Raw genomic sequence first — 14848 nt, forward strand, 5'->3', positions numbered from 1 at the left:
TTTACGCTTGAACAACTAAATGAATGCTTAAGTCTATTGCTATCTTAATTAAATTACAATTTCGATGCTTTAAAAGAAACATAATGAAATTGAAAATAGTCTTTACACCATTACTGTATACTAGGGTGCAAAGTACAGGGGGGTTTGTGGGGGATTGACCCCTCTAATTAACGTTTTATCCCCTTATGAAGGACGTTAAAACAAGATGTATGGGGAGGTCAGCCTTTTAATAGTGAGAAATAGTTCACTCTGTTTTGTATTTTAAATAACAGTGTTAATAATTAAAATATAGATCATATAAATATATATTTGACTACCCCTATAATGGTTCATACCATTGTGAATGCATAAATGTGCTTGAAAATTCATTCAACAGTCTGAAACCGGCATATCTAGAGCATTGAAAGGGTTCACAAGACGTAAAATTGTTGTTTGTATCTACATAATGTATAGCCTAAAATAAAGTAAACTCATATGCGTAGTTTGACCTACAGTAACATCTGAAATGGTTAATCAGAGGATACTGTAGGTCAGAATACACTAAATATCCCTCAAAACACTGAATACTTACAGCGGGGAAAATAAGTATTGAACACATGAAGAAAGGGAGGTGTAGAAAGGCATGGAAAGCCCAGACAACAGCTGAAACCTCTCAGTAGCTCTTCAGCAATCCTCTGCCCTTCATCATTGTAAATGAACATTAGCTCTTTCAGTTCAACATCTACATTACCTGAAGATGAAACCAGGGTGGACATTTCAGCAAGACGATGATCCAAAACACAGCCAAGGAAACTCTCAAATGCTTTCAGAGAAAGAAAATCAAGCTGTAGAATGGCCCAGCCAATCACCTGACTTGAATCCAATAGAAAATACAAATTAAAGATCAGATTTGATAGACGAGACCCACAGAACCAGCAAGATTTTTACACTGTTGAAGTCTGTGTAAAACTCCTTCGCAATGCATGTTCCATATGAGAGGCGTCTTTAAGCTGCCATCACCAAAAAAGCCTTTTAAATAAAGTATTAAATACGTTTCAGTAGTTTCATCTTGTGTCATTTTATTGTTATTACACATGACTAATTTTAGTTTTGTAGTTTTGTTTTTGTTTGTATTGTTTGGGCTGTTATGAAAATCTGGTTCAATTCCATGTCAACAGCTCCTTTATAAATATTATTCCCAGTAAAAAACATGACGTGTTTAATACTTCTTTTCCCCACTGTAAATACGTTTTATTAATAAATTAGATTAGAATTGAAATAAATACATAAATTAGCATGTATTACACAAACCACATTAGCATTACCCAAAAAGTTGAGCCCCCTGATCATCAATGTATAATTCGCACACTGCTAACAATGGATATTTGGAGCCTGCCATCTCCAATGTGTGTCATTGGAATGGTATAGCCTTCTACCTGCACGCGTTGAGTTTAAAATCTCAGTTATACAATGCAAGCTCGCGTCCCTTTACAGTTGTAAAAAAGGTTGTGCCTGCAGCTTAACGGCTTCTCGGAGCCAGTAAAGACATCACCTCCACACAACCTCTGCTAAACCTGAGCGCAGGCCACGGACTCCGTCTAGACACAAAATCTCATCAATAACAACCGTTCTGGAATTTTAACTATGGGTCAGAGGTCAACTGGCTGGATTTAGCTGGAACCGTTTTTGCACGCATGTATACAAGTCTGCAATGGTGAGCACTTAACCTGTTAGCGAGCACCCAACTTATGGGCATATACAGTTGAAGTTAGAATTATTAGCCCTCCTGAATTATTAGCGCTGCTGTCTAATTTTTCCACAATTTCTGTTTAATGGAAAGAAGATTAAAGCTTAAAGTGACATTTAGAGACTTAATTCGGTTAATTATGCAAGTAAGGATAATTAGGCAAGTGTTTGTTCTGAATAATATTGACCCTAAAATGGTATAAAAAAATTATTAAAACTGCTTTTATTGAAGCCGAAATAAAACAAATAATAGTTTCTCCAGAAGTAAAAATATTATAGGAAATACTGTGAAAAATTCCTTGCTCTGTTGCTTATTGTTTGGGAAATATTAAATAAAAGAAATAAAAATTCACAGGTGGCTAGTAATTGTGACTACCTAACTTAAAATAGTAACAGTTCTTGACCCCAGTGTGCTACAAACAAACATTTAGAACTTCCATCTAAAACATTTTATGCTAAAAAAAATATAAAGTTATACTTTATGAAGTAATGAGAAAGAAAATGCGTCTTTTTATTGACTTTTCAGGTCGTGGTCTCATTTTATTTGTAACACGGTAAGCTTTGACATCGTCTTGCTTTTTCACTACAAAGACGCCATTTTCACGTGTTCAACATTGTAAGCAATAGGAAAGAAAGGTGACGTAAATAAATGAAAATCCATCCATAATTCAACACTATTGTGTCTTTGGACTAAATATGCTCTAAGGCAGGGATGTCAAACTCAATTCCTGGAGGGCCGCAGCCCTGCACAGTTTAGTTCCAGCCCTGCTTTAACACACTTACAGTACCTGTAGGTTTCAAACAAGACTGAAAGACTTAATTAGTTTGATCAGCTGTGTTTAATTAGGGTTGGAACTAAACTGTGCAGGGGCTGCGGCCCTCCAGGAATTGAGTTTGACATCCCTGCTCTAAGGGATGTGGACCCTTACCTGGCAAAATAAACCAGGATGTACAGCAATGAATGCGTGAGTGTCTTATTATTACGATGATAAGTATGTACTCCATATCTATTAAACAACTTTAGTAAATACATTCTTTATAAGCTTCTTTTTGAAAAACAATTAGCTGCAATCGGGTTGTAGCTTTAGACTGATGTGTAGTTGCTGTTGTTTTTTCTTTATTTGCACAAGAATACAAAAATATTGAGATAAAACTGAAAAAGTAACCTATAATGTGCATGAAGAGGCAAAAACCCAAAAGGCTTATTTAGAGCCTCTACCTAATTAATAATAATAATAATAATAATAATAATAATAATAATAATAATAATAATAATAATAATAAGAGTTTGCATGTTCTTCCCATGTTCGCGTGGGTTTCCTACGGGTCCTCTGGTTTCCCCCACAAGTCCAAAGACATGCGGTACAGGTGAATTGGGTAAGCTTAATTGTCCGTAGTGTATGTGTGTGAAAGAGTGTGTATGGATGTTTCCCAGTGATGGGTTTCAGTTGGAAGGGCATCCGCTGTGTAAAATATATGCTGGATAAGTTGGCGGTTCATTCCGCTGTGGCAACCCCAGATTAATAAAGGGACTAAGCCGAAAAGAACATGAATAAAAAGCAAATTGTCATGAATAAACTGAAAAAAGCCCCCCGAGATGAAGGCATGGAGGTAGTGGTTTTTATATTTATGTAGACAGTAGTAATTTTTGTAATATTTTATTCCTTTAATTCTATTTTATTTGTAAAGATATTTGTGTATTGCCGTACATTCTGCGCGTTTTAAGCAATGTGTAAGCGAAGCTCTGGACTTTAGACCTGCTTTCAGCTGTCTATTTTGGTTCCTCAAAATAGCAACGCTCCAACAATGCGCCTTAACACACCTCTTTTCTAGACCGGAACACCCCTGAGTCCACAAAGTGGTGCAAATGGATTTGCTATTTAAACAACTTGGCGGAAAATTGGAAAATTAAGCTTGCGTTGGTCTGAAAATAGCAACAAGTCGAGGCGAACACATCTTACGCCTTTTTGCGCCAGGTGTTTGATAGGGCCCTTGGTGTTGGTTGCTGTATGACAAAAAAGCATGACAGTTCGAGTAACTTGTGTTCATTTCTGATTTAAATAAATAAAAATTAAATAAAATATTAATCTAACATTTTGGGCTTTTTTTGTGCGTTTGTGTGTGTTTTGGACAGCTTTTGGACTGGAAAAAGTCAGCTATATGTGGCAACACTGGATATGTTTTAATAATGCTTTGACTGCTGTTCCTGCAGACGCTCCCTGCGGCTCTCCGGGCCCTGAAAGGCAAAGCTGCGCGTCAGTGTCTGACCGAAGAGCTCAGCCATCATGTGCAGCAGAACCGCGCCATTCTGGACCACCAGCAGTTTGATCATATCATCCGCATGATGAACTGCGCTCTACAGGTGGGCATTTATATCACCAGTTTATTACCACAGAAAACGCTCCAGGGGAGTTAATCATGTATTAAACCTACCAGAGTATTCGGTACAGCATCTCCTGTAGCGGTGTTTAGAAGCTAGCATTGCAATTCATTAAATATGTTGCTTTTTGGTCACACTTTACCACAAGGTTTAGTTAGTTAATTATAGTTCATGTATTTACTAACATGAACTACAAATGAATAAATACTTGTGCATCATTTATTAATCATAGTCCAACAATGCAATACCAAAAAAGTTGTGCTTTTTTAGTAGAAGAGCAGCGGATTTAGTGATTTGTGGGCCCCTAGCAATTCCAGCCACGGGGCCCAACAGTTCTAAAATGCACCCTTTCTGCTTTCATTTAGTTTTATTTATTTTGCTGTTTTTTTATATCACTTAATCTTTTTTTCTACATTTTATCTCAATGCAATTTCTACATTTTATATGCACACACAGTTGAAGTCAGAATTATTAGCCCCCATTTGAATTTTTTTTCTTTTTTAAATATTTCCCAAATTATGTTTAACAGAGCAAAGAAATTTTTACAGTATGTCTGATAATATTTTTTCTTCTGGAGAAAGTCTTATTTGCTTTCTTTCAGCTAGAATAAAAGCAGTTTTTAAATTTTTAAAAGCCATTTTAAGGTCAAAATTATTAGCCCCTTTATGCTATATCTTTTTCGATAGTCTACAGAACAAACCATCCTTATACAATAACTTGCCTATTTACCCTAACCTGCCTAGTTAACCTAATTAACCCAGTTAAGCTTTTAAATGTCACTTTAAGCTGTATAGAAGTGTCTTGAAAAATATCTAGTCAAATATTATTTACTGTCATCATGGCAAAGATAAAATAAATCAGTTATTAAAAATGAGTTATTAAAACTATTATGTTTAGAAATGTGTTGAAAAAAAAAATCTTCTTTCCGTTAAACAGAAATTGGGGGAAAAAATAAACGAGGGGGTTAAAAATTAGGGGGGCTAATAATTCTGACTTCAACTGTAAATATATATACAGCATTTTTTTTTTTTTTTTTTTTTTTTTGTAATATTTATTTATTTATTTTTATTTATTAATTTATTTTTAAAAAAATATATTATTATTAATTTGACTGCTGGACCGTTTCATGATTTAGGGGGGTGGACAAATTCGTGCAGATGTAATAATAATATTTTATTACATTTCACCATTACACCACCAGCAGCCTAAATCGTTGATACTAGGCAGTATGGATCAATGCTTTCATGTTGTTGACGCCAAATTCTGACCCTACCATCTAAATGTCGCAGCAGAAATCGAGACTCCTCAGACCAGGCAACATTTTTCAAATCTTCTATTGTCCAATTTTGGTGAGCCTGTGTGAATTGTAGCCTCAGTTTCCTGTTCTTAGCTGACAGGAGAGGCACTCGATGTGGTCTTCTGCTGCTCTAGCTCAGCCGCCTCAAGGTTGGACGTGTTGTGCATTCAGACATGCTCTTCTGCGTACCTCGATTGTAACGAGTGCTTATCTGAGTTACTGTTGCCTTTCTGTCAGCTCAAACCAGTCTGTCCATTCTCCTCTGACCTCTGACATCAACAAGGCATTTGCGCCCACAGAACTGCCGCTCACTGGATATTTTCTCTTTTTCTGACCATTCTTTGTAAACCCTAGAGATGGTTGTGCGTGAAAATCCCAGTAGATCAGCAGTTTCTGAAATACTCAGACCAGCCAGTCTGGCATCAACAACCATGCCACATTCAAAGTCACTTAAATCACCTTTCTTCCCCATTCTGAGGCTCAGTTTGAGCTGCAGCAGATCGTCTTGATCATGTCTACATGCCTAAATGCATTGAGTTGCTGCCATGTGATTGGCTGATTATAAATTTACGTTAACGAGCAGTTGGACAGGTGTACCTGATAAAGTGTATATTAAACTGCAGGTTAACGGGGGAAAATCAATGTAAATTGTGCATATCATGAACAGATTCACTTCAAGTGTATATTAAGGTTACACCATAAACTGCCATTCAGAAAAGATCAGCAGCTCTTTGTTCTTTTAAAAATACTGCCGACAGGACCTCCTGATAGGATCCGTGACGTAAAGCAGGTTATTAATGCAATGCGAAGCCTGGAGTCGTTCTAGAATGGGAACAGCAGGATTTAGTGTTAAACAAACATCTCCGATACGGCAAACTTGAAATGGATTTTTTAGTTTTAGATTTTCCAGATTTTTTTTTTCAACTCAAGTGATTTATAACACTTTAAGAAATAGCACTGTTTTAATTCAGCAAAATATTATTTATCATCAAAAGTTAGGACAGTGTGCTGACCTGTAACTCCTGCTTCCAGTAAGAAGACTGTTTTTATGGATGTGAAGTTGTTTGGGTTTGGCATTCACCGTCGCAGCGCTTCATGAGTTGTTTTGTGTTAGTCCATCACATTCCTTTATAAACTTGTCAGATTGTCATTAATCTCGGAGCGGCGTAGGGTCCCAGTGGAGGTTCCTGCTGTTTTACTGCTTCGTGTCGGTGTGGTTGGGGGATTTTAATGATGCTGTGCAGTTTAAACAGCTAGCGTCTTTTATAGAGTCACTGGACATTCCCAACATACTTTCAGCAAAATAATATGGAGCAGCTTAAGCCAGAGACGTCAACATCTGCAGCCGAGCAGAGCAGACTTGTTAGACTACGAAGTTTTGAAGAGAGAACTGAGCCGGGTATTGATTTAGATGTCCCAGTTTGATTCGATTCAGATTCACAGGCACTAGATTCAATTTTAATAGACTCTTGATTCAATTCTCAACTAGATTTAATACACATTCTGTTGATATTTCTGAAAATGACCAATTGATGCTTTATTTCTGGTGCTTGGGTACATTAAAGCAGAGTTTTTTCAGTAGCAGAGTTGACAATAACAGAGTTGACATTTTCCACCATTTTTTACTGATAATCCATATAAACAAATCTCTATCAATGACATTATTCCCCTGAAGAGCTTTCTCATCTCACAGGTAGATACGCACTAAAAAACAGAATATAAGGGAAAAGGGGAAGACTTATAAAAACAAAATTTTAAAAGAATTATTTTATTTTGCCTTGCCCTAGTTTATATCAACATTTATGTCAACACTGTCAATTTGACGTTGTCCTGTTTTTTTAGGAGTATGCTGTTGTATGTTGTTGTATTTTGCACTGTCTGTAATTTGCACTGTCGTTGTATTGGCACTATCTGTATTTTGCACTGCCCGAAGCCAGCACATAAGCTTTTCACTCATCACAGCACACGTGCTTCTGATGATATGAGAATAAAAGTGATTTGAATTGATTTGATATATATATATATATATATGTGTGTGTGTGTGTGTGTGTGTGTGTGTGTGTGTGTGTGTGTGTGTGTGTGTGTGTGTGTGCGTGTGTGTGTGAGTGTGAGTGTGTGTCTATTGTCTATGTGTGTGTGTGTGTGTGTGTATACTGTGTTTATATGTATATGTGAGACAGTTATTGCTCACTGAGCAATGCATATAAATTTGCTAATTAAGCTGCCAACGCTCAAAGCATGGCTGCTTCTGCAAGGTGGTAATCTCAAAACATTACATAAAAATCTTCTAAATATTCAAACTAAAGTGAAGATTAAACTCTAACATTTCTTTCTATTAACATTAAATACCTAAGATTACTTTTATTGTCAACATTTCCTTCTCTTAATTAAGTCCCATGCAAAGCAAGCTGGGAACCACAAATCTCCTTGGTAGTTGGACCAACACAGTGGACTGAACATAAAACAAATAAATTGGCCAAAGAAATTACAAGAATTGAGTTTGTTTCAGCTCATTCTAAACAGATAGTTTGAACAAGAAGCAGTAATCATTTTTTGGTGTGTACACCGTAAACAAAAAATGCTGGGTTCCACACAATCAATTTGTGCTGCGACAACATAAAGGAATTAAGCTAACTTTATTCTTTTTTTACAAATTTAAGTGGATTGAACAAAACAATTAAGTTGTCCCAATGAAATCTCAAGAATTGAGTTGTTGCAGCTCATGTTTTCAGCTCAAAACTTTTCATTTTCTAAAAAGGGTGTGCTAAATTATGCTGAGCACTGTAAATGCTGATGTATAGTAGTGTCGTCAGATAGTGTTCAGTTAGTCTGTAATCAATTATTTAAAATTGAGAGATGAGATTCAGATGTGAGAAACACACGTGCTGTGCTATGCTGTGCGCCATCAGAGTGTGTTAATTAAGATGAGAGACAGAGACAATCATGCTGAAATTGAGCGAATGTGACTTCACGAGGACCTCCAGAGGTTTTGTCAAGGTTCTTTCACACCACTGGCAGTAAAATGACACTCAACAGAGAGGAAAATGACAAGCTTTATTATACTGAAATCTCAATAACATCAGAGAAGGGGACGAGCTTGTGGACTCTATAGCAATATTTTGTTTCTGTTCCTTTGTTTTAACACAAAGTTGTTGAGAGGGATTTGAATGATCGTATTTATATATTATAAAACCTTGCCATTATCCTGAGCTTTAGCTTCCTTCACAGATTCTCAATTGGATTTAACTCAGGACTTTTGGCCGGGCCACTCCAAAACGTTAATGCTTTAATCTGTAAACTTAATATAAACTTTAATGTTATCAAATAATAATAACAAGTAATGATACAATGAACAAATAATGATATGAACAAGTATTAATAATAATAATAATGATAATAATGATAATGATAATAATAATAATAATAATAATAATAATAATAATAATGCAGTAATCATGTCTAAATATCTATCGTCTGTTCTATTTTAAATTATGTCTAGCTGTGTCATACTACATAAAATACTGTAGATAAATATTTTTAACAATTCTAAATATTTGAAAATGTAAAATGTTATTTTGCCAAAGTGCATTATTATTAATAACTTCATATTATAAAATCAATCTATTGTAATAACCAAAGTTCAATTCAATTCAATTCACCTTTATTTGTATAGCGCTTATACAATGTAGATTGTGTCAAAGCAGCTTCAAATAAAAGGTCACAGTAAATAGGAACAGTGTAATTCAGTTTGTAGTGTTTAAGTTCAGTTCAGTTGAGCTCAGTTCAGTGTGGTTTAATAATCACTACTGAGAGTCCAAACACTGAAGAGCAAATCCAACGATGCGCACCTCTACAGATCCCGAACCATGCAAGCCAGTGGCGACAGCGGAGAGGGAAAAAAACTTCACTAAAGGCGGAAGTAAAGAAAAAAACCTTGAGAGAAACCAGGCTCAGTTGGGCACGACCATTTTAATTTCTCCGCTGGCCAAACGTCTTGTGCAGAGCTGCAGTCTCAGTGGCGGAGGCTGGAAGCTGGCCTCAGCGAAGACTCGTCTGTCTCTGGAGTGTCACAGGAAACAGTCTCATGTTCTCCACTCTTCCATGACCATCGCAGTAGTTGCTCAGGATTCGGCCAGGTCCAGGATATGGAAACCTTGGGATCATCTCGTCGTTGGTCTTGGATCGAATCAGTGACTCTGCATAGTCTGAGGGCCTCGGGAAGAGTATCCCCAGGTGGAAATAGAGAATAAAGAAAATAATTAGCGTAGCTGATGTTCACAGTGTATATCAGCAAGATGCATAACCTGTGTGGAAGCCCCCTAAGTGGTGCACTATGTGTATGCTTTACTGAACAGATAGGTCTTTAATCTAGTTTTGAATTGGGAGAGTGTGTCTGAGCCTCGGACGTTATCAGGAAGGCTATTCCAGAGTTTAGGAGCTATAAATGAGAAGGCTCGACCTCCTTTACTCGACTTTGCTATTCTAGGTACTACCAGAAGCCCTGAGTTTTGAGACCTTAAAGAGCGAGTTGGATTGTAGCCAGACAGAAGATTGGTTAGATAAACAGGAGCTAGATTATTTAAAGCTTTATATGTAAGAAGCAATATTTTAAAATCAATACGAAACTTTATAGGCAGCCAGTGTAAGGAGGATAAAATTGGGGTGATGTGATCAAATTTTGTAGACCTGGTTAGAACTCTGGCAGCTGCATTTTGTACTAATTGAAGTTTGTTAATAGAGGATGCTGGGCAGCCAGCAAACAGTGCATTACAGTAGTCCAGCCTAGAAGTCATAAAAGCATGGACTAGCTTTTCTGCATCTGAGATGGATAGCATACTTCGTAACTTAGCGATATTTCTCAGATGAAAGAAAGCAGTTTTTGTGACATGGGATATATGATTTTTAAAAGTTAAATTGCTGTCTAATATGACACCCAGATCTTTTATAGTAGAGCTAACGCTAACTTTGTATCCCTCTAATTGTAGGTCGAGTTGTGAGATCTGCTGTGTACAGGATTTAGGCCCAATAAGTAATAATTCTGTTTTGTCTAAGAGTTTAAGAGAAGATAATTGTTGGTCATCCAGTCTTTAACATCTTTAATACACTCAGTTAGCTTGGACGGATTAGACGTCTCGTCAGGTTTAGTTGAAATATATAATTGAGTATCATCTGCATAGCAGTGAAAGCTGATCCCATGTCTTCTAATAATGTCTCCCAGGGGTAGCATGTATATTGTAAACAGCAAAGGGCCTAAAACTGATCCTTGAGGCACCCCATATTTTACTGGGCTGATTTGTGAAGGCTGTCCATTAATATTCACAAACTGGTAACGGTCAGATAAGTATGACTTAAACCATTGTAGGGCCTGTCCCTGGACACCTGTAGACTTTAAGCGATTAATAAGGATACCATGATCAATGGTGTCAAATGCCGCACTAAGATCGAGTAGAACTAATAGCGAAATGCACCCTTGGTCAGCAGCTAAGAGTAAATCGTTGGTTATTTTCACTAATGCAGTTTCTGTACTGTGATGAGCTCTGAAACCTGACTGAAACACTTCAAAAACATTGTTGGTCTGCAGAAAGGAGCATAATTGAGCAGAAACAACTTTTTCTAGTATTTTAGATATAAATGGAAGGTTTGAAATAGGCCTATAATTAGCTAAGTTGCTGGGTTCCAGTTGTGGTTTCTTAATAATAGGTTTAATAACAGCTAACTTGTAAGGATTTGGAACATGGCCTAAAGATAAAGAAGAGTTGATAATGTTAAGAAGAGGTTCTCCTATAACAGGTAGCAATTCTTTCAGTAACTTTGTTGGAATTGGGTCCAATATACACGAAGCTGATTTAGAGCTATTTATAATTTTGTCTAGCTCTTCCTGTTCTATGATTTTAAAGCACTGTAGGTTATTTAGATTCAGAGGCGTGTTTACTGGATCTGAAGTATAAGGCGGTGCAGAAAGTTTAATATCTCCTATTTTCTGTCTAAAGCCTTCTATTTTATCACTGAAAAAATTCATGAAGTCATCACTACTAATTTGCGGTGGAACGTTTTGTTCCAAAGATGACCGATTATTTGTTAATTTAGCAATGGTGTTAAATAAGAATCTAGGATTGTTATGATTATTTTCTATCAGTTTGCGGAGGTGCTTAGCCCTGGCAGATTTTAAAGCCCTCCTATAGCTGGACATACTGTCTTTGTATGCAATTCTAAAGACTTCTAAATTAGTTTTTTTCCATTTAAAAAGACAAAGTTTATCAAAAAAACAGAACTTCAACAATCAACAATAAAGGCAATGAAAGAATTTGCATCCACTGTAATATGAAAGCAATTAAAGTGTCGAGGCAATAAGCTATTTTTGTTTGTTTTGCAGCTCATCTGAGACAAATCCATTGACCTCGATGCCACACAATAGAGCGAAAAGTTTATCAAAAAGACAGTTTAATTTTATTGTAAATGTATGAATGTTTAAAGAACTATTGTACTGTAAGAACATTTATGAAGTGTTAATAATCTAAATAAGGTGAAATATTATGTTATTTGACATGATATTAACTTGCATTATGATTATGATATTATTGCGGCTATTATTGTTGTTGACTTTATTCTATAAACTGATATATACTATATAATATATTTTTGAAATTATGTAATGTGTGTGTGTATATATATATATATATATATATATATATATATATATATATATATATATATATATATATATATATATATATATATAAAAATTACATATTACATTACATCATTTCAAAAATATATTTTATAGTGTATATATATATATATATATATATATATATATATATATATATATATATATATATATATATAGATATAGATATAGATATATATAGATATAGATATAGATATATACAGTGTGTATATATACTGTATATACTGTATGTGTGTATATATATATATATATATATATATATATATATATACACACACACACAGTACATTATATATATTGCAAATAGCATTAGATATTGCATTATTTGTAATGTACTGTAGATATATTTTTACAAATATGTTATATACATTCACATATAATGAAACAACATGCACTTTACTGTATAGGGTTAAGATTAAGAGGTTAAAAGTGTTTTTGCTAGTAATTAGGAATAATTTACAGTTATTACTACTTATTACTATGTAATCTGTAACTACGCCATGCAGTTTAAACCAGAATTTAGAGAATCATTCTCCTACTCATTGGAAACAGCAGAGATCCTCGCATCAGACTGACTCTGCTGCTGCCATACTTGTCGAAAACTTACAAACTTAAAACAAATAATAATCATTTGATCTTGAACACAAATCAAATTTTGCCTCAAAAATATTCTTCTGAAATTCACTTTTAGACTTTCACAGCAAGAGCAAGTCTTCTCGGAGCGTTTGGTATTTAAGATTTGTAGAAGAGCTCTCATAAATCTTTGTTTCCCGACAGGTTTCCACTGTTTTCGAAGAACAAAATTCACATTACAGGTCAAACAATGCAAGTTTATGGCCTGAATCTTTGATAATCTTCCTCGAAAGATCAGGAAAAGCATCGCAAGAATTTTTTAATTATCCTGATGTGATTTGTGGTTTGCTCTGCTCTTTGCACTGCTGTGTTAAGCAACTGCAGAAACAGTTATACAAGATGTCCAGAGAATTTGTCATGATTCGCTCTTTTGTGTGGCATCGAGGTCAATGGATTTGTCTCAGATGAGCTGCAAAACACAAACAAAAATAGCTTATTGCCTCGACACTTTAATTGCTTTCATATTACAGTGGATGCAAATTCTTTCATTGCCTTTATTGTTGATTGTTCAAGTTCTGTTTTTTATTATTGCATCAGCACTAAGAATAGCTGGAGATTGCACAGATGCACGGAGCGTTTGAATGCGAATCTGTTGCTTGTTTTTGAGTCTTTTTATTCTGACTTGTGTGAAATGGTCACAAAGCAGCTGTTATTCTTTATTTATTTATTTATTTTAGCTGTTGTTTTTAGCAATACAGCGAGTGATTGTGCAAACTACACTGTAAAAAAAGTGATTATTTAAAAAAGTGAGTAAATCCATTCCCTTAAAAGTGACAAGTTGATTTTACTTGAACAATTTAAGTTATTCTGCTGTAACTTAGAACTGTTACATTCATTCATTCATTCATTCATTTTCCTTCGGCTTAGTCTCTATTTCAGAGGTCGCCACAGCGGAATGAACTGCCAACTACTCCGGCATATGTTTTATGCACTGGATGCCCTTCCGGCCGCAAACCCAGTACTGGGAAACACCCATACACTCTCATTCACTCACACTCATACGGCCAATTTAGTTTATTCAATTAACCTATATTGCATGTCTTTGGACTGTGGGGGAAACCGGAACACCCACACCAACATAGGGAGAACATGCAAACTCCAAACAGAAATGCCAGCTGGCCCAGCCGGGACTCGAACCAGTGACCTTCTTGCTGTGAGGCGACAGTGCTAACTATTGAGCCACCACTGTTACGTTCACACTTATTTTTTTAGAATTATTCACATAGTTCGTTTACTTAATTATTTGTCAACTAATAAAGTACATTCAACTAATCGCTTTTTACAGTAAATGATGTTCCTAGTCATTCATTTCCAGTGTTTGGTGTGATTATAGTTGCAAAGTAACTAGTTACTGTAATTAAATAACTTGTTTTCTGATAAAGTAAGGGATTACTTTTCATGGTTAGGTTATTTAATCACTTAATAATAATACATTTAATAATACAATAGTACATTAAATATAGTCATTTAATAATGTACTTTCTTTTAGTACTGTACTCTTTAAAAATGCAGAGTGACACAAAAAACTATTTGTGTTGGGACAACATGATGGAATTAAGTTAACTTATTAGTTTTTACAAATTTAAGTTGATTGTACATAAAACAATTAAATTGTCATAAAAAACCTCAAGAATTGTGCTGTTTCAACTAATTTTAAGTAAGTTTAAACAAACAGCAAATTTCATTATTTGAGTGATAAATATATTATATTATATTATATTATATTATATTATATTATATTATATTATATTATATTATATTATATTATATTATATTATATTATATTATATTATATTATGTTATATTATAATATATTATATTATATTATATTATATTATATTATATTATATTATATTATATTATATTATATTTAAATTAATTCACTTCTGGATGAATCATTTTGGAGATACAGAGTATTTGTACTTTTTGTCATACACATATATTTTAAAGAATAATTCTTTTTTCAACTAAAGAAGTTTACATTTAATAAGATGATTGAAGATGCCTATAGGGAAAGTTCACCAAATAATTTAAATTTTGTCATTGTTTGCTCACCCTGAACCTTTTAAAGAAGTTAAATATATTTATAATTTATTTATGATTTAAAACATGCTGTGTGTTTGTA

General features: G+C 34.7%; 1 protein-coding gene across 4 annotated transcripts in view; it reads left to right on the forward strand.

The window, feature by feature from the left end:
* The window catches only part of sbf2 (SET binding factor 2), a 309070-nt gene that overhangs the window by 151302 nt on the left and 142920 nt on the right, over window positions 1-14848 (forward strand). For all 4 annotated transcript variants that reach the window (XM_056462363.1, XM_056462364.1, XM_056462365.1 and 1 more), the window contains exon 16: window positions 3938-4087. In XM_056462363.1, coding sequence (XP_056318338.1) covers window positions 3938-4087 — 150 coding nt within the window. The remainder of the gene's footprint in view (window positions 1-3937; window positions 4088-14848) is intronic.

Source organism: Danio aesculapii, chromosome 7, assembly GCF_903798145.1.
Source record: "Danio aesculapii chromosome 7, fDanAes4.1, whole genome shotgun sequence".
Taxonomy (NCBI): Eukaryota; Metazoa; Chordata; class Actinopteri; order Cypriniformes; family Danionidae; genus Danio; species Danio aesculapii.